This window comes from Haliotis rubra, unplaced genomic scaffold (genome assembly GCF_003918875.1).
Source record: "Haliotis rubra isolate DU_JTF1 unplaced genomic scaffold, ASM391887v1 Scf808, whole genome shotgun sequence".
In the NCBI taxonomy this organism is placed as follows: domain Eukaryota; kingdom Metazoa; phylum Mollusca; class Gastropoda; order Lepetellida; family Haliotidae; genus Haliotis; species Haliotis rubra.
Genome location: NW_025767533.1, coordinates 244,672 through 266,374, shown reverse-complemented (window position 1 = coordinate 266,374; position 21,703 = coordinate 244,672). Strand labels below are relative to the sequence as shown.

Sequence of the window (21,703 nt, the reverse complement as noted above, 5' to 3'; positions counted from 1 at the left end):
GGTGGTTCAACCTCACAGAGAGGGATGCTATACACATATATATGACGCAAAAATATTGATAGAGTTCCATCATGGATAGATCAGAGGAAATGCCTGCTGAAGAACAGCATTGAGTCTGTCTCATTTATACATGATGTAAATATTTCTGCAGTTGGGGCATATAAGCGATCGTGAAGGTTTTCTACTATTGCCTTTTGTTCTAACAGTTCGTGAACACTTTTTCCAAGTAGAAAGCCTCGTAGTATCTTGCTGGGCACAAAGGAAGTCGAGTACTTCCTCCACAATGTGTATTTCAACTCTAGATTGATATCTTTTCAATTGCAGTGCAATATCACATTTTCTTTCTGATAAGATGTTAACCGGAAAATATACTTGTGCTCTCTGTATGCAGGAGCATATATACATGATGTCTCTCACTTATGATGTTTGCTATATTATTGCAAGCGTTGGTGATAAAGTTCATGTAAATATCTGTACCCATATAAATATACATCTTAACTCTATTTGATGTATCGGACAGTTGCCATAGCGTAGAACGTTATATGTAAACCTAGACGGTTGAACTTGTCATTTTACTGAGATATTAGCGATACAATGAATATTGCAAAAAGCAGCCTATAGACTTGTAACATGACCCCAAGTCAGGAACAATGAAGTTTGTCCACATTCAAATAGCATCGATCACCTGCGTCCGTTGAAATTGTTCACCCTATACATATGAAATACTTTAATCAATTCATGTGCATTCTGTGCGACTGTATACAATCTTAATGGTAGTCTTTTCTTAATTGTGTCCATTTTATTTCAGCAGCGAAATGTTGGTTTTCTTGGGGTGTGTATTCTGCGTCCTTACTGCAACTGTTCAAGCAGGTAATTACAACCTTCAGTTTCCATTTCCATGTTGCCAAACAGGATCATACAACCCTTCAACATTCATTATGTACCTTTCGGCAGTAATTGATTAGATGTGAGTTAGACAGAAACCTACCGTGTGTTCGGTATTTCCGTGAGTGAGGTTGTCGTGCAATTGCTTTGTCCTCGTCCCCCAAATCCCAGACACCACTGTCAAAATCATCGATTTCCATAAAACCTTTACAGTTTTGGGAATATGTAGAATTCGTGTCGCATTGTTAGTTCAACGTAAAATACGTAATACTATTATTGAAGAGCGGAGATACAGAACATAAGTGCGACTTTCAGAACATGATGCTGGATGTCATGTGTCAGATGTCTTAACAAACACCTTTATCCTTATACGGGGGCGAAATATCGCTACCTAGTTATTCTCAGGGGCGGATACAGCTTTTTGAGGAAGAGGGGGTTGTGGGTGGGGGTTGTGGGTGCACACTAATGAGAAAGAGGGGTGCACACTTCTTTTTGATGAGAGTTCCAAACGGTCATTTAATAAACTCTCAGGACAAAAGGGTCTGGGGTGCGCACCTGTGCCCCACCCCCGACCCACCCCCTCTGGATCCGCCTACTATTCTGTTTGGATAAACATCATTACTGAGAGACTTTTCTGATGTCAGTTTCTATGTTTGGGGAATTATTACTGTTCGGAATATATGCTTCCTCGTTCAACAGGTGATGACGTTGAGATGTTGTGAAGTAATTGAAATACAAAAGAAAGCAAAGCAAAGTCATTCACGCAACCTTCCTAAAGCATTAACTGTAAATTGAAATTCCTCACAAGAGCCCCTCGGAAATTACAATTTAGTGGCTCTCGGTAAGGGGTATTGTATACTAGCCACATAAAGAAACTGTGCATTGTCAAAATATTATCCCAGTTGATAAGTACGATAACAATGTCAAAGGTACATATAAACTTTAATGGAAGGATCATGAGACCATAACAAGTCGGGAGAAGTCAATCACAATGATGTCACGAGTCCACAAGCGGGACAGGGGTCAAACGACCATGTCACAAGCTCAATAACGGGTATGTCCACCATCGGCATTGAGAACAGCAGTGCATCGACGACGCATAGAGCCTATCAAACGTGCAAGGAAGGCTTGTGGGATGTCACGTCAGATTCTCTCAAGTTCTGTTGCAAGGTCAAGGACGTTATCTGGCGGATGAGGAAGACGGCGTAGACGTCGATCCATCTCGTCCCAAACATGCTCTACCGGGGAGAGATCCGGTGAATTTGCAGGCCAAGGCAGTAAGTCAACGTTGTGGTGTTGCAAGAAATCCATAGCAACCCTTACCGTATGAGGGTGGGCATTGTCCTGTTGGAATGTTAACCCAGGGCCATGACGTTGCAGAAAAGGAATTGTCACAGATCGAAGAATCCGATCCCTGTAGTCCACACCCGTTAAGTTGCCCTGACCAATCACCAAAGGAGTTCTTTGGCGTGCTGTTAGTCCACCCCAAACCATCACGGAACCACCACCAAAGCGATTCCTCTCCAAGACACAGGCCTGAGCATAACGTTCTCCCACGCGTCTTTAGGCACGTTGACGTCCATCACTATGGGAAATGTTAAACCTGGACTCATCTGTAAAAAACAACATTTCTCCACCAAAACAAGGGTCTGCGGACATGATTTCGGCGAGCTTGTCGATGACGTTGTGTCAGGATAGGCCGTATGGCGGGACGTCGTGGTCTGATCCTGTGATGACGTAAACGTTGTCGAACTGTGTTGGGGTGGATACGGCGAAGTCCTGGGATGGTTCGGGCAGTCCTCACTGCAGTCTGAAACCTGTTGCGAAGATGGGTCACCCTTATCCATCTGTCCTGTCTGGGCGTTGTTATTGCTAAAAGCGGCGTAAAACCAAACTCAGTCAGTCAGTCTTGGCGTTGTTACACGTGGACGTCCAGAACGTGGCCAATCGATGACGTCATTTGTGTTCTGGTAGTGTCTCACCAGTGCAGAAATGGTGTTCCGGTGTCAGTGGAAATGTGCAGCCACTTGTCGTTGAGACATTCCCCCACGGACCATCCCAATGGCCTCATGACGTTGTGCAGACGTGAGCCTTGGCATGCTATGCGTTTCAATAGCCGTTTAATTTTTTGAACGATCGCAAGGGCAGGGGTTGAGCTTTCCAAAGTGACAGTATTGTGTGGCATTCATTTGCTCTGTTTCTCTTTCCCGGAATGCACGTGCAACAACGTATTGCACGTCTCAAGGATGAACCCACTGACGTCACAGAACGTGTGGCACGTGCATGCATGTTGGATACATGTCACTAATCTCTGAGTTTAAATCCTTATGTGTCTACACAGGAATTTGATTTACATTTTTGTATGCACAGTTTCTTTATTAGAATACAGATGTATTTCACTTTCATTCCTGAGTAATGTGAAAAAAACCCCATTATTCTGTATGTTCATGTTTCAGAATGTGGACTAGGGTACACGGGACCGTGGTGTAAGACGAAGTGCAGTGACGGGTGTGTCGATGGTGCATGCATTCTACACAGGCACGGCGGTATTGTGTGCTCACATGGGTGTAAGGACGGATGGGCAGGGGAATCCTGTCGCACACCCTGCGCAAAGCACTGCAAACACTGCAACCGTACACAGAGCAAAGACTGTGAACAATGCCAGCATTCCTATTACGGTGAGACATGCAGTCACAAATGCGAGACGTGCGGACCAGCGGGTTGCGATAAAGATGGGATGTGTAAAGACAGACCGGCCAATTGTGACGGTGGAGTAATGTGTGGCAAGAATTGTATTAAGAAATGCCGATTTTGCAACACAGACGCAACTGCACCTGCAACCTGCAGCGTATGTCAGAGAAACTATACAGGGGACAGTTGTGACATAACTTGCCCCAACTGTCGTCGTGGGATGTGTACACGGGGACGGCTGTACCGATGGCTGCCGGTGGGGGTATTACGGAAAGTTCTGTGGCAACAAATGTAGGACCATGTGCTTGGAACCCTCTGACAACAGCGCAGAGTCAGTCAGGGACATGTGCGTCAGGGATAATGGGAGTTGTCTGAACGGTTGCAAAGATGGACATTTCGGAGAACGGTGCCAGCACAGGTGTAACACCAACTGCAGAGCCTGCCAACAGACAAGCGGACACTGCACTGGTAGATGCAACGATGGCCACTACGGCGAGAGCTGCGAACACAACTGCCGCAACTGTAAACACGACAAATGTTCCAACGATGGACTTTGCTACCAATGTCTAGATGGTTATTACGGGAAGAACTGCAACAGACAATGTGATCTTATATGCACGTCCTGTGAGAGGTACAATGGGGTCTGTCAGCCACAAAACCTGACTGGCGATGGTAAGAGGTGTTTATTGAACTTCATCTAATAACGGGGCGGTGCCGTAGCCTTGTGGTTAAAGCGTTCGCTCGTCACGCCGAAGACCCGGGTTCGATTTCCCACATGGGTACAATGCGTGAAGCCCATTTCTGGTGTCCCCCGTCGTGATATTGCCGGAATGTTGCTACAAGCGGCGTAAAACCAAACTCACTTACTCGCCCATCAAATAACCCTCGATATTGACATTTGATATTCCTCTTTCACTGACGGTGTGGAACTTTATAATTAAATCTCAAGGGCATTACCCACTGTTGTCCAGTACTCGATTCAGGAGGCGTTCATATAGATTTGGTTCCATTAACTACGGCATATAGTGTGACGTATAGTGTGTCGTATATAATAATAAAAAAATAGACTATTCATGTATCGCAGATATCCATGTGAGTGGCATGTTCAAAGAGCACAACAACGAGTTCCGGCGTCACTGTATATAAGAGAGTCAGAGAAGAGAGATTTTGGGAGTCACTGGTGAAAAGCTAATTCTAATTTGTAGATGTATGTCTTGAGTTGGCTGCTGAACGAGGAGAGATCAGTACAGAGGCGGAGATGCTCGGGAAGATTGTTTCATTCTACAGATGAACATGTCGACAGTATTTTGAAAACTTGTGGTTTAAAACTTCTAAACGTTTATTTATATTTTTAGATGGCGGCACTGTACCCAAGGTTCCACAAGTGGTCACCAGAACCCCGACACAGAGCCAGAGGACAGCAATGGATAGTTATGGTAACTTGTCTATAAATCATTTATGTAGTCGATTATTGTACATTCATTAGATTATTTACAAACATTTTGTCAGTTAAACGGATGATCAAAGTCAATGCATCATTCATAGAACTAGTATACTTAAGTAGGAATTTGACTGACTGACTGAGGTTGGTTTTACGCTGCTTTTAGCAATATTCCAGCAACATCACGGCGGTAGGAACTTGAAATTAGAAGTATTTGACAGTATGAACAAGTTACCATTTTACTTGTAAAACAAACAGCGTAATGCAAAACTGAAACATGTTTCTGTTTAAAATACGTAGCAGTTTTATGTTTGAGTTAATCAATACTCATGTTGCATTTCCAAGCTATTTATTCACCGAAACACCCATTACTACTGTAGGTTAAGCTGCATTGATCTGATCTGTTGAAGAAATAAATCTGAGGACTGTTTCGTGATTGTTGCAGGTCCTGAAATCAAGTCAGCGGAAACGAAATCGGAAGAGTCGAGGGGTCTACCATCCTTCGTGATCTGGCTGTGCGTCGCCTTGGGTGTTCTGACCGTCATCTCCCTGGCCACCATCGGCATCTGCTGCAACAGAGCAAAGAACAGGCGAAGGCATAATACAAATTTTCACCTTTTTGACACCATGCAATTGTAACCTGTATCAAACCGCCATATCCTTTTCGACTGAGACCTTCAATTAATTGAAATCCGAAGAAACATTTCTTTGAGACGCAGTAATAACAATTGTCAATGATCCAACTGTTTCAATAGATGTGAAGGCGTATCGTCATGGTAACTACACTTTAATGTTCTGTTTCCTCAGGAAGAAAAACATCGCTCTCCTGACCCGTAGTATAAGTCACAGGAATGACCCCATCCCGGAGGTGCCTTCTCCAGTAAGAACCAATGTCTTCAGTAATGACTATGATGAAATACCTGAAATGTCTGATGAATTCTCTGGTAGGAGACAAGTTTATGTCGATGAAGGTCAGAATGTTCTGAGAGTTGGAGTGGCTCACTCTGTTGTGGACACTGCCAACGTAGGCGGGATAATGACCAGGGACGGTGTGAGGACAGGAAAGGATGTTAAATACCTGTCTGTTACTGATGTTGTAACCACAGAGGGATACATTGACCTCATAGGGTGATTGATAGGCAACTGCATATACTTCAGTCATGATGTGTGGACATGATTTGCTTTTTATGTTTCCTTTCAATATCCCGCCTTCATTATTGTTTTTATATATTTTACTGTTCACGTTGTAGTTAACAATACTCCAGCTGTACAACGACGCTATACAAATCTGGATCAGGCAAAACCAGTGGTCGATGTCATGAGCACCGATCCACGTAATTAGGATACGATGCGTGCAATCAGTCCATTGACCAAACCTTAATACAGGTCGTGGGCGGCTAATATGCCTTCCCGGAATCCCCGGTGCATAAAGGCCATATTGATTTCCTTTCTGAGTTGAATTGATGGTGAGAAATAAATGCAGTCCCTGGTTTTGTGAATAAAGTAGTAAAGTCAATGTAAGTAAATGAGCATGTTTATGTTATGTCAAACTGAGAAACATTAAACACAGGTAGGGTGTTATGATATGCAAGAATCGGTTGTTGTACAGATGCAGTCCGATGTTGTTTAAATATCATATTTTGTATTAAGTAATATACGATAATGTCCATAAGTAACTGGTTCAGTATGCAGGTCTGGAGAAGATGTGCCCATGTATATAATGTAGTATTGTGTGATCTGGCCCTGATTTCTCGAAACAAACTTACGTTTTTACTCAAATTTCAAACTGAGTTTGACAACTTGAAACAGCTGTATTTTTAACTCAACTGCATTATTTACATAAACAAGCCCTAACAACTTAACATCTATCCACCAAACTCAAATGTCTACTATGTTTGAGTTTAACATCGATTTTAGTTCATTCTGGGAAATACATTTTCTCAGATTTGAGCAAAACCTCTAACTTAAGTCAAAACTCAGACTTAAGTTTATTTCGAGAAATCGGGGCCTGGACAAGCATAGCAATATATTCCAATTATCTGGTTTGCCTATGTTTTGTACATAATCTTCAACATAATTGAGTACATATCTATTGACAGGAATGTTGTTTTATTGATCTATACTATAACCTGTGCATATGCAGTCGAATTTGTTTAATGTAAGATGTGCTTATGTGCTTTATTATTATCATGATATTTTTGTAATAAACAGAGCATTTTGTAAAGTCAAATACTGCTGTCTATTTTCTCTCTTACAAAATGCCAAATACACCTGCACGGTTGAGGTTCGTGAACAGGGTGTTAGGTTAACAGGGCAATTGTGTTCTGTAGGAAATCTAGTATGACCAAACAAACCCCCCCAAAAATGGAAAAAATTAAATAAACCAATCAGAAACCCATAAATTGTCCACTTTCAAGAATTCAATATTGTCACATACACTATTGAACTGTTTGGTTTACTGAAACAAAATATTGAATAAACTTCTATAAATATTTCGTGTTCCTGTAATACTTTGCAAATTTAGGATGCTTGACATGTTATGTGAATCTTAATAATTGGAGATAACAGATGAAGCAGATATTCTCTCTATATATTCTGGGGGTGGGGTAGCCTAGTGGTTAAGGCGTTCGCTCGTCACGCCGAAAACCCAGGTTCGATTCCCCACATGGGCACAATGTGTTAAGTCCATTTCTGGTGTCCCCTGCCGTGATATTGCTGGAATATTGCTTAAAGCGGCGTAAAAGTAAACTCACTCACTCACTCTATATATTCTTCTTTCGAGAACCCAAAATTAATTTTCCAAGAGGTTGGGCGACTTGGTGTTTATAGAGTAGCACCCCAAGCCACGCCAGCATTTCCAAGAGTCCGTCGATTACCCTACATGGTGCGTCTTCTGAGGTATATCTGCACGGCCGGGGCGTGATGCCAACATCCCCACGCTCACTCACGTGTCGACAAATACAACGTGTCACAATAACGAACATTTAGATGTTGATGAATCTGTATATTACTACGTAAACAAGGATGCAAAAGAATGTGCGGCGAAGCCTTTTATGTGTCGTAGTCACAGGAAAAAAACAATGTCATATATATGCAAACTAAATCCTTCATTTTTTATCCTAAACACGTCGAACATCTTAAGAGGAGGCATAATTGTAAGGCCGTGGGTAGCAATACCAATCAACAATGACAGATTTACTGACAATAGGCACTTACAAGTTTCTGTATTTCTTTTACTCAGTTATGAGTATAATCACGTCATGGGCATAGACATAATGCTGTGTGATTCTATTCCTTTAGAACTGATTTACTTAAATTATACTTTCTCTAGTTATTCCAGTATGTCAAGGTTCATAATTTTTGTGGAGATTATAACACGGTGCCATAAAACAATGCATAGATGAACGTTGGTTTATGTCTGATAAACTATCCCCCTGTCCGACAATAGGGATGCTTAAGACGGCAAGGGACATAACTCCATATGAAACCAAAAAATATTTCATGTTTGCAGAAGATAAGTAATTATCTTGCCGTATACTCTTCACAATTCTCGATCGTACGATACTATCAGACATTAAGTATTTGTGACTGTTGATAAAAGGTGGCATGATGAAGAAGGAGCATCACTTGGAAGCTTACGTGAAATTGTACATGTAAATTAGAGAGAGAGAGAGAGAGAGGAATATACTAGGTTATCACATTCCATAATAAAAATAGTCTGGTCGACAGGAGTCATCAAGCTAAACAGAGGATTAAGAGAGCGTGCCTTTTTACCATAAAACTGACCTTATATCGGAATATATATTACATTTCGATAAAAAATGGACCTCGTCTTCAACTGCTCTATTCTTACAATATTTACAAAGTCGTTGTTCAAGAGGGGTTTTAGGCCGTGAGAAACGACCAAGTTCAATCTCCAGAGGTAAAGTTCCACATCGTAGTTTGGCCAGGATACTTCGTTGAGAACTATTGAAAATAGTGCGGGCATATGTTGATACTGATAAAGAGGTCTTAAACAGCCGGAACGTTCGTAGTTTGTTGCCGTTACAACAGCCAGTATCATCCCATAGTTGTGAATACCAGTTAGAATAATCAATATCAAACAACTTCTCTTTTATGAAAATGAAATCGATTGTAGAAATACGCAGCATGTCAACAAGAGGTAAATCCAAAGAGATCAATAATTGTAAAACTTTGTTATCCCATGACTTACGGAAGGACAATGACCAGTTGTGAATATTGCTTATAATACTATTGAGCTTAAAGATTGTAGGCGCTTCCAATAACGGACAGATTCAATACGATGTTTTGTGAGGTTAGAAAACCAACCCATCTCGCCTCTTACGGCTAAGTTCGGGGTATTACGACCTACACCCAAAAAGAAAAGACATGCCCTATTTCGGATAGCATTTATACAACTGAATTCACGTGACCCCCAAACAGCAGAGCCATACGAGAGTATTGGTTGAACTAAGTTATCATAAAGTTTGTTAAACACATCATAATGCATCCCACCAACTGCTTTGAATTTACTAATTAAGATACCCAATCCTAGATATTTATAGGGGTTACATACATCGATGTCGTCGTTGCCACAAGAAAATCTGAACTCGGTTCTTGCCATAGAAACAGGTCTATAATGAACTATTTTGGTCTTCGAAGCATTAATCTGCAAACGCCATCTTCTGCACCATTGATTGACACAGTCTAATATAGACTGTAAAGAATCTTCGTCTCCTGCAATGAGCGCAATATCATCTGCGTAAAGAAGAACACTAAGCATGAAATTGGCGTTGATCTGAATACCACAATTCAGTTGAAATTCATGTAAATTAGATTAAACATCTTTTCAACTCTTGAGCTGACATAACTTAAAGCCTATTCAACAACACCAGCTAACGTCGACTTCCGATTCTAAGGAAAGCTGGCGAAATGTAAATCAAAGCTTTTCATAAAATACAGATTCCCCGAAAAATGTTTCACCATCGGGTCACACAGATCGAGCCCGTGCCGCAATGACTGTGTATCTGAGCAGCGCGAGAGAACAGAGAAGGAATGTTATACTTTGACTGTATATGTAAGAAAAGAATCCTTCGCAAATCCTTCCCTGTATACGACATACAAATGTTACCCTTGAGTCATATAGATTTGAAAATGTATTATTTAGGAATCGGATTATTAACATTATCAATAAAGACAATCAGACATTAAATGAAAATCACATAATCAACGAGTTGTTGTAATATCCATCACGAAACAATCAAACTTGTCTGTAAATATATATAACAGTTCTGGTAACGCAAGAAAGTATGTTTAAATCTACATGTCACTTGCGTCCTCATAGTAAGTCAATTGACGTGTTTTAACTTTAACCATTTAAACGTGAAGTATTTCGTATCAGCGTGAAATCAACAATGACAATGACGTATATTTGAAACTAGTGTCAACAATAACACAGTGGTAGGGTTCTGCGCTGGTGGAAACAGAAACTGTCAAGGTCAGTGGAGTGTAATCAAGGTGTCCTGATGTTAAAACAAAACATATTGTTTATGTACCAAGTAACTGCGTCATAGAGAACGGCGACATATGTACATAACGTCAAGTCACGTCTAAAGTCTAGTACGGGTACATTTGTACAGCAATCTAAGTGTATGTAGATACGTGTGTATTGTTTAAAACATGAGTGAGTGAGTGATCTGCTTATTTATATGTCTCAGGCAAACACCCTTGAAGGATGAGGACTATTTTTATGGATATACATGTTCAACTTCTTTATTCTGTATAGGGACGTTTCGACATAGATTCTAATGTCGTTGTCAAGCAAGTGATACATGAGAAGTAATTTTGGGTGATATATATACATGAGATGTTTGGACAACAGATGAAGGATGAGGCGAAAATGAGTGTTTATAGAATAGAAGAGGCTCATAACACAGATAGTATACATGATTAAGTAGGTTGATGGAAGCCAGTGATGGAAGTACATGGTTGTATACATAAGGGATTAAGGATGTTGATTGGCAGCCAGTAGGGGGTGATGTACACAGGTGTATACATTGGTGATAAGGTACTGTTGGGAAGTCAGTAGTGATGGACACAAGGGATAATGTACAATGGTAGGGTTACATGAAAATTAATTCAGCGAGTGATGATAGGCCTTGGGGATGAAATATCCTTCATCTCCGTTGATAGATGGGGTAATCTTCTTTATATGGACAGCTTCAAGTAGTTTGCGGGTTTTGAAGTCAGTTTTGTTCCTCTCGATGATCTTGGTGGTGTTCCAACTGATGTTGTGGTTTGGATTGGCTTTCAGGTGGTCAGCTATGGCGGATTTAGAGTCTTTGTTTCTTACTGAGGCCTGGTGTTCTTTGATCCTAATGGTGACTGGTCTTGAGGTTTCACCAATGTAGGATTCGCCGCAGTCGCATGCTATCTGGTAGACGACACCTGTGGGATCTGGCGTCTTATTATTCTGTGGGATCTAAACATATTTTTATTTCGCCAAAGCAGAAATCTGGATAGGCGAACAAGCCTAGAGGCTTATATTAACGCCACTCCAGGACATTGTTCAAAATTAATAGCTGGACATAATGAAATAGTTTGACAACAAAAGAATAATACCATAACAAATATATGATTGAGTAACAAATATGTTCGTTCTGGTGTTGGTTATACCTAGCAATGAAATGGGCTGCCGCAGAAAATCACGTTATATAAAATTTGTCTTACACTGAATATATATGTTGAGGTGTTAATCACTGGAAGCGGTTACTTTTAGAAATGAACTGGTGTAATGAGTTAAGAATGCGCCGTTACCGTATAACGTAGTGTTAATATCATATTCTTGAATATAAAAATACACAGTTATTCTTAAATTTTGTTAGTTCCGACATGTAAAAAGGTATTGAATAACGTCTTGGTTATAATAACCACATGAGCACCTGGGTGTGTCCGATACATGCCGATTATATCTGTCTGCGTTTAGATCACTGCAGCCAAACTTGAGGCGACAATGAATGATTTGACAAAATCTAGTTCCAAAATTCAAATCAAAGAAATTGTGAGTTTCTGTCGTGTTTATAGCGTTAACAGCTCTATCAGGCAATGAATTCCACGTCATAATCGCGCTCGGTTAAAATGATTGAGAATATCTTCGCGTTCTACAATTAATAGTTTGAATGGAAGTACTATTTCTAAGATTATAGTTACTTTGTTCGAGTACTCTACCTGGTACAAGATCGTTCAAATAATCAGGAGTCAGACGATGATACATTTAATAGAAAGTTATGAGTTTAGAGCGATGTCGTCTTTGTTTCAGTGTGCTATGATTAGTTTCCCTGTATATGTTATCGTGACTGGAGCCACGATACGCACCGCTTATAGTTCTTAAGGCGTCTAAATGTAAATGTTCCAGTAAAATCGCCTGTTCAATCGTACAATTATCCCATATATGACAGCAGTAATCAAAAAGTGGTAAGATAAAGGAGTTGTATAAAGTATTAAGCGTTTTCCGAGATAAACGATATTTCAAACTTCTCAGACAATTGATCATTGGACTAATTTTCTTTATCATGTCATGTTATACCAAAGTGTTTATGGTTATCCACTTCTTTAATAATTTCACCATTCATTAATAAGTTTGGTCTGACATAGATTTTCGTTTTTTTGAGTGAATGTTATACTCTCAGTCCTACTAGGATTAAAGCTAACTTGCCACTTTTTAGCCCAATCTGAATTTTTTGCCAAATCATTGTTGATAATTGCGGCTGCCGCAAAAAGACGGATGTTACTATCTATACCATCCACAATGTCACTAATATAGATGATGAACAAAAGCGGTCCAAAAAACGGAACCTTGGGGCACGCCAGCTTCCACAAGTTTAATATCTGAACTGTATCCACTTATTACTACTCTCTGCATTCTACTATCTAGATAACTTTCAAACCATTCCATGAGTTCACTCCTTATACTGTAAGCATGAAGTTTATGAATAATGCCCCTATGCCAAACTCTATCAAAGACTTTACTTATATCGCAAAATACGGCTCTAATTTCCTTTCCTTTATCTACTGCATCTGCGATGTAGTTATAGAGATAAGTTAATTGATTTACTGTAGAATCGCCAGGCATAAATCCAGATTGTAAGTTTGACAGAATATTGTTATCTCTAAAGAAGTTGAAGACGTCTTTAAAAAGGCATTTTTCAAAAACCTTAGCGACACAGCTAGTTAGCGCAACTGGCCTATAGTTTGAACAGTCGTGCTCATCGCCTTTCTTATGAAGCGGGATTACCGAGGCTAGTTTCCAAGTTGAAGGGAAAGTTTTATTACGAATGGAGACGTTAAACAACTTAGCTAACAACGGCGTTAGAGAGACTGAAGATAATTTCAATACAATGTTTCCAATGCCATTTGGCCCCGTGGCTTTAGGTGTGTCTAAACTCAAAAGAATATCTCGAACATCTTCAATACTTATTGTGATTAATGATAAAAGATGATTGATTTCACGATGCTCGATATCAGGCAGATCGGCGGTTGGATCAGCAACTTGGGATTGTTCTGAGAAAAATGAGTTGGGTATATCAGCAATATCTTGTTCGTTGTCATAAACTATATTATTGCTGACAATTGATGGAAACGATGATTTAATAGAATTTGTTTTTAAATAATAACTCAACAACTCAACAACTCAACATTGCGACTAGCGGCGCCTAAAACAACTTGGAAACCCAATCGTGAGAGTTTCCCTCACGTATCTGTGTAATTAGTATTGGTTGGTTTGTTGTTTTACGCCGCACTCAACAATATTCCAGCTATATGGCTGCGGTATGTAAATAATCGAGTCTGGGCCAGACAATCCAGTAATCAACAGAATGAGCATCATTCTACGTAATTGGGATACGATGACATGTGTCAATCAAGTCAGTGAGCCTGATAACCCGATCCCGTTCGTCGCCTCTTACGACAAACATGGGCTACTGAAGGCCAATTCGAACCCGGATCTTCACGGGTCGTATAATTAGGGAAATACGGCAAGTTTAGCAGACATCCACTATGATTAACACCCTTCCTTTCCCTCCTGAAATTCACCCTCAAAATCATGTTCCATTAGTCAATCAACTTCATCAACTCCCAGGGCCACGAATGAACACTAACCAGTTGAAAGTTTAGATAATATTGTCGCTGAAAACCCCCGAGATCTTCTACACGGCAGACCCGTGAAGATCCGGGTTAGAATTGACCTTCAGTAACCCATGCTTATTGTAAGAGGCGACTAACGGGATCGGGTGACTTGATTGACACATGTATCCCAATTACGTAGATCGATGTTCATGGTGTTGATCACTGGATTGTCTGGACCAGACTGGATTATTTACAGACCGCCGCCATATAGCTGGAATATTGCTGAGTGCGGCGTAGAACTAATCGCACTCCCTCACTCACTCTACACGGCAATGGCGCACTTCCGTTTTGTAAAATGAGGAGATATGAAACATTCTACAATACAGGGTCATGTCAATAGGTCGCCAGAGGGCAAAGGATGCTTAAACTTGTCATCAGTGTCCATGACAAAGGTAAGTAGTAATTGTTTCCTTGATTGGGTCAAGGCTTGTATGTTTCTATTTCCTTCGACAAGCCTGGTTTGCCATCATTATGTTGGGAGCTGCAAGAGTGGTAAGTCACATGTGCCGTTTCTGCTGCTTGGCAATCTTTATCTGTAATTTTTTTCACCTAGAGTTTGCAAATAGAAGGAGAATGCAACCAAAGAAACTATTTTTATATGCTTCTCGTCTCTGTTATGCAGTGATGATTTGACATATAGTTGCTTATTTTTTAAATAAAGGTACTATTCTTTTGTGATGGTCACTATGCTGCTAATGCACCGTGTATCTTGAAAATTGTCAACGCGAGAGACATACTTTTTAGCAACTGTTTCAATCCTCGGTTAGTTTAATTGGTTTAATTCATAGTTAATTAAGCTGATTACCAATGGAAAATTATCAGCATGTTTTAGTCTACTTTTTGCATTGTAAAACAATTCATAATTATTTTCACCTCTGAGATGATAGAAAATAACAACTTGTCATGTTCTCCTTTGTAAGCTCGAGTTGTGATGTAAATTTTATACGCATCAATACAGTGTTATGATAATAGCGGCAAGTGTTAATGTAAATGTTATACACATCAATACAGTGTTATGTTAATAGCGGCAAGTGTTAATGTAAATGTTATACACATCAATACAGTTATATGTTAATAGCGGCAAGTGTTAATGTAAATGTTATACACATCAATACAGTTATATGTTAATAGCGGCAAGTGTTAATGTCACATGGCCTAGAGGTTAAAGCGTTCGCTCGCTATGCCGAAGACCCGGGTTCGATTCCCCATATGGGGGACAATGTGTAAAGCTCATTTCTGGTGTTCCCCGCCATGATATTGCTGGAATATTTGCAAAAAAGCGGCGTAAAACTATACTCACTCACTCACTCATGTGGCCTTGTTACCGCCAACGTAGAAAGATTGACTTAATTGTCTTAACATGACCGAGTTGTCTTACTGCTGCTTTCGGACGTTATATTCCTTCACGATGCACGTGGCAGTACTGATGATACCTCATTGCACTGATTAATTAGCTGAAGACTTGCAGACACAATTTTTGTAACTTCAAAAGACTTAGAGAAACGGCTCCTTTGCATCAGCTTTAGACCAATTATCCGATTCCATTTATTCTGACAATTAGCTTCGAAGGAAATTATGTTCTAAAGGTTAAGACAGCCATTTTATTCGTATTTTGATTGTCTGGCCTAGATTCGAATAATTTTGGGGCTCCGTTCAACAATTGTTCGTATCTTTTGCCATCTTGCAAATAGTACAGTGCCAATTTCCACAAAATGTTTATGTACAACGGTCACTTAGATCCTTTTCTATACAGTCAGAGTCAATTTCTATATATACTTGGACACTTTATAAATGGTGAGTCGTAATCCTTGTTGGTAAATGGGGTTTGGAAAGGAGTAAAACGTTCTGTTGGGTTTGGTTACTGGTAGAGATATAGTTTTGTTTTTCTTCAACAAACATGAAAAATCATCTTTCTGCAGATTTAAACAATTTCAAACTGACACACAGCTACAGTAATATCATCAAAATTTGATTTTCTAAACGGATATGTGAACTAAAGATACCACCCCTGAACTTTGTTAAGGATCCCCGTAGTTGCGAAGATGCTAGAACTCAGGAGCAATAATATATAAAATGTAGTGTATGCGTACAAAACGTCACAGTTTGCTATTGGAGATGATCATTCCTGATAGCAAATGGCTTTGCAAACCGGGTTTAATAGTTTCTGGTCTTCAACAACTTGAAAAAACCGAGTGTAGGAGAATTCGTATCTGAATAATACTAATGATTAACATTTTCTGTGCTAACTATCTTCCGATGTAACAGGCAGGATTACATTTATACTCGTACACACTAAAGCAACACAGTGGACCCGCAGTTGCCTCCCTGCTCACGATAGAGTACGCTAATACTACTATCAGGAAATAGCGAACCTGTGTGAAAGTTAGACACATTTATGAAAATAGGAACGCTGATTTCCACATTTGACAGTGATGGTCGATAACATATTGAATATTTTGGTTTCAGGTTGTCTACATTCAGCTGCACAATGTCGTTGTACTTCGCCGTATTTGGTTTCCTTGTTGCAACTGTCCATGGAGGTAACTATTACTATCAGTTTCAACATCCCATGTAATCTAGCTGGGGTAGGCATCCCCTAGCTGGGGTGAAGGTCGTGATTCAGCACAACACTCCAACACTAGGGATCTGCACCTGAGATATGAAACAACATTTATTGGTCACATTAGTGGTTTTATGGGTGGATTTGTCCTTGAAACGAAGTAACTGAATGTTGGTAAACACGGAAGTACATTACCCCATGTCATGGTGCGTTATTTGGTCATACTGGTTTCAATGTTATGGCAATAGCGTTTGGAATTAGTGTGATTATTCAATCACGAATGCACACATCGACGCTTTAGAAATTAAAGATAATTGGCAACGAAGTGTGGCTATTAGATATTTGTCCCTGAACTAATAGAAACAAGACAAAGTAACTACACAACGTTGTGACACGGAAGATGGAACAAGTGCTAATTTCCCGGAGCTCTACACCCATAGTTGCACAATGGCATATGAAAAATATGGGACATTCGGTGTCCATGATAAGGACATCGTTTTTCAAAATATTGATTGTGACTCGCGTGAGGCAATCAGTTCGGTACCGTTTATACAAGTTGCTCTTCTGCGTCGTAACCAAATTTGTCGAGACTACGTATGACCCAATTTCTCTTCAAGTATTAGATTACGGAACTCGCCGCTGATCTCACCTCCATTAATTATATCATGAATAGTACTCATGAGTTATGTCAGATCCATTAAACTATCGCGTTAGAATTCCCAGTACTGTTAATAAGGTAATTTCTGAATGTGATACCCGTGAAGGTCCGGGTTAGAATGAACCTTCAGTAACCCATGCTTGTCGTAAGAGGCGACTAACGGGATCGGGTGGTCAAGCTCGCTGGCTTGGTTGACACATGTCATCGGCTCCCAATTGCGCACATCGATGCTCATGCTGTTGATCACTGGATTGTCTGGTCCAGACTCGATTATTTACAGACAAACATTTGTTTCCTTTACACGGTATAGTATGATGTTGTACCTATATGTGGATGTAATTATTAGAAATAGAATACACGAGAGGTTGTTTAGTTTCAGGATGTCCTCCTGGATTCACGGGGTATAAATGTGACACTCAGTGTGCGCCAGGGTGCCTCAACGGAGCCTGTACTCTACAGGACCACGGAGGAATAGCATGTGCGGATGGTTGCAATGACGGCTTCTCTGGAGAATCCTGTCGTACCAAATGCCCTGGACAATGCAAACGTTGTGACAGATATCAGAGTGAACGCTGTCTGGAGTGCAACTCCGGCTATTTTGGCGACTTTTGTCAACGGAGTTGCCATACGTGTGGAGAAGCCGGGTGTGACAACGAAGGAATGTGTAAAGAACGTCCTCAGAACTGTGAAGGGGGAGTTATTTGTGGGAAGACGTGTATCCAGAAATGCCGTCTTTGCAGCCATACTGGAACTTGCAGTCAATGCCAGTCAAACTATGTAGGGGATAGTTGCCAAAAGCTGTGTTCGAACTGCCTTGGAACATGCACGCAAGCTGGTTGTTCCGGTGGTTGCAGTTGTGGATATACTGGCGACTTTTGCCAGAAACAGTGCAGCAGCAACTGCCTAGAGTCTTGTAACAACAACAGAAGTTTGTTGATGTGCGACAGTGTTGATGGAACCTGTCTAAAGGGTTGCAAAGATGGACATTTTGGAGAACGGTGCCAACACAGGTGTAACAAGAACTGTAAACAGAAGATCTGCGTTCAGGAAGGAGGCAAATGTCGCCATGGCTGTAACAGCGGGTACTATGGGGAAAGCTGTGAAAACTCCTGCACCAACTGTAAGCAGGACATGTGTACAAGAGACGGACGATGCTATGAATGTAAAAATGGTTATTACGGTCCGAACTGTGACTTAAGATGTGAGTCAATATGCACGTTGGCTTGTGAGAGGTACACTGGCGTCTGCGTGGCCCCAAACACTACCGTCGATGGTAAGACCCGCTTATCGGTGTTTATCTAATGTGTCATTTACAAATGCACCCGAGATTCCACTGTTACTGCTTAGTGCTAATATGGAGTGAGCCATTTATCAACGTATTTAGCACCACTACTCGATCTGTTGATAATCACATCGTACTTGAAATGGACCCGTGAAGGTCCGGGTAAGACTATTGATCTTCAGTAACCCATGCTTGTCGTAAGAGGCGACTAACGGGATCGGGTGGTCAGGCTCGCTGACTTGATTGACACATGTCATCGGTTTCCAATTGTGCAGATCGATGCTCATTCTGTTGATGACTGGATTGTCTGGTCCAGACTCGATTATTTACAGACCATCGCCATATAGCTGGAATATTGCTGAGTGCGGCGTAAAACTAAACTCACTCACTCCCTCGTACTTGAAATGAAATGTTTTAATGTTGAACGGCAATATATTGTTCGAATTACGTCCCCATCTGTTTCTATTTAATATCCTAATCAAAGAAATCTTTATAATTTCAGTCACTAAAAAAAACCATGGCGCTACAGGAGTGGGCCAGCTCCCCGCCGTCAGTTCCTCCACCCAGAACAGCTCCTTGTTCAATCTGGGAGAATCGAAATCTGAACCCAATGGACGTCCACACGGCATCGTGTTTTGGTCATGCATTGCCGCCGCCATCGCTGTAGCTACTGTCGTCGTCCTCACGTGCATTGGCGTGTGCCACCAAAGATTCAAGAATCGGCGTCTCCGAAGGCATAATAATAGTCCTTACCTGCTTGGCATCATATAAGACTAAAATGCATGCAAACGTTTTTTTCTCAATACGCACTTGTGTATGTATTCATACTTTATGGAATCCAAATCATGTTTGTAGTTCGAGAGGTAGAGTTGAATCCATAGAGGCGTGGACTTGTTTGTTTTCCAAATGTGTAACTGTCAGTTGGATATGGATATATATATGCCAACGAATGAAACAGACTTCATCCCGTCATGGCAATTACAGCTTCATGTTCTCTTTCCCCAGGAAGGAGGAGATGATTCCTGTGGCTCGTAAAATAAGCCAAGAAGACCCTGTCCCGGAAGTACCTTCCACGGCTAATTCATATGCCTGCCAAAATGACTACGAGGAAATACCTGAAATGTCTGATGACGTCAGCGGTTTGACACGTTTAAATATCGACGAGAGCCAGGCCGTTGTGAGAGAAGATGTCCACATTCCAAGAGAAACCAAAATGCCAAGGAAGGTTTATCTGAGAGACAATACGAGGAATTATAGGTCCAAGGATGTCCATGTGAATAAGTACCTGTCGGTTATGGACACTGCCCCCACTGATGGATACCTCGACATCATAGGCTGACTCCAGACGTATATACTAGTGGGGATCACTGAGCAGACTTTAATACTGGACACATTTCGTTACAGGCTCTACAAGTATATACCAGTAGGGCCCGATAAGTATACTTTAATACTGGACACATTTCGTTACGAACTCTACAAGTGTATATCAGTGGGCCCGATGAGCATACTTTAATACTGGACACATTTCGAGTACGGCCCGATGAGCACATTTCGTTACGAACTCTACAAGTGTATATCAGTGGGGCCCGATGAGCATACTTTAATAGTGGACACATTTCGTTATGGACTCTACAAGTATATATCAGTGGGGCCCTATGAGCATACTTTAATAGTGGACACATTTCGTTAAGGACTTCTAAACCTCCTGGTGAGGATAACTTAATTCCTGATTTTTTTAAACACTCAATGGATATAATATTACCTTATATTGAATTGTTATTTAATGTTTTGTTTGACTCTTCTTTATTTCCAGATAGCTGGAGCACAGCAATCATTATACCATTGTATAAAAAGGGTGACCCAAATGACCCTAACAACTACAGGGGAAATATCACTGCTGAGTACATTTAGCAAACTTTATACATCTGTAATTAATAATAGGCTATCGTTTTGGGCAGATTCGTAGGATAAGATTGTTGAATCACAAGCAGGATTGAGAAAGGGATACAGCACAATTGATAATATTTTTATTCTACAATCAGTTCTTCAACGATATTTATCTAGAAAAAAGGGAAAAATCTATGCGCTTCTTGTTGATTTTAAAAAAGCTTTCGATCTTGTAAATAGATCCAAATTATGGTATGTTCTTAAACGTAGAGGCGTTTCTCCCAAAATGTTTAACGCATTAACTTCTATATATAACTGTGTCAAGGGACGGGTTCGTGATAGCTCTTCATCTTTATCTCAACTATTTGATCGCCCACATGGCTTGCGTCAAGGGTGCGTTTTAAGCCCCTTGCTCTTTTCCTTCTTTATCAATGAATTAGCTTTAGAAGTTGAGTCAAGCTGTTACAATTGCAATACAGTTGCACTCTGATGTTGTACAAATATTCCTTCTGTTATTTGCTGATACTATATATGGTCTACAAAAACCTATGAATGTTCTAGAAGGCTTCTGTGAAAGTCATCAGTTATCAGTAAACTTAGAAAAAACTAAAGTTCTCTACATGTATGGATTTGGCTATCTTTGGGAGGAACAATGCGTAGTTGGTGTTAACAATTTTATGTCGGTGTTTGTATACAGACTTAAAGTATCTTATGAGCAAGATTGGCATGCAGCCCTCGATAGCAGCACTAAATATTCAACATATATTTCGTTTAAGTCATCATTTGGCTTAGAATTGTAAATCAAAGAACTCACTATTTCAAAATTCAGGGCTGCGTTTGCACAGTTTAGATGCTTTTCACACCGGCTTCGAATTGAAACTGGCAGATATGCTAATGAAACTAAATTTGATAGATTATGTCTAGTATGCAAAGAACGATACATTGAAGATAAATACCATTTTTTATTAGTATGTAATGTATACCAAGATCTAAGTTCTTTGCTTTTGCCAAAAAAATATTATTTGAATCCTACTGTACATAAATTTAGCATGTTAATGTCAGAGATAAATCCAGAAACTTTAAAAAAAATTAGCAGTGTATATATATATAAAGCTA

General features: G+C 40.3%; 2 protein-coding genes across 2 annotated transcripts; both read left to right on the top strand.

Annotated features, from left to right (window-relative positions):
- The first annotated feature begins 3,725 nt into the window (after positions 1-3,725).
- Positions 3,726-7,363, top strand: LOC124261768 (scavenger receptor class F member 2-like). Its single transcript, XM_046696124.1, has 4 exons — positions 3,726-4,248; positions 4,932-5,012; positions 5,463-5,613; positions 5,825-7,363. Exons 1-4 carry the CDS (start codon positions 3,876-3,878, stop codon positions 6,147-6,149), a joined length of 930 nt encoding a protein of 309 aa, XP_046552080.1. The 5' UTR covers positions 3,726-3,875; the 3' UTR covers positions 6,150-7,363.
- A 7,311-nt stretch (positions 7,364-14,674) lies between these two features.
- On the top strand, positions 14,675-20,223 carry LOC124261750 (protein draper-like). The gene is made up of 5 exons (XM_046696108.1): positions 14,675-14,692; positions 16,667-16,740; positions 17,792-18,691; positions 19,203-19,434; positions 19,706-20,223. Exons 2-5 carry the CDS (start codon positions 16,689-16,691, stop codon positions 20,037-20,039), a joined length of 1,518 nt encoding a protein of 505 aa, XP_046552064.1. The 5' UTR covers positions 14,675-14,692; positions 16,667-16,688; the 3' UTR covers positions 20,040-20,223.
- Positions 20,224-21,703: the final 1,480 nt, after the last annotated feature.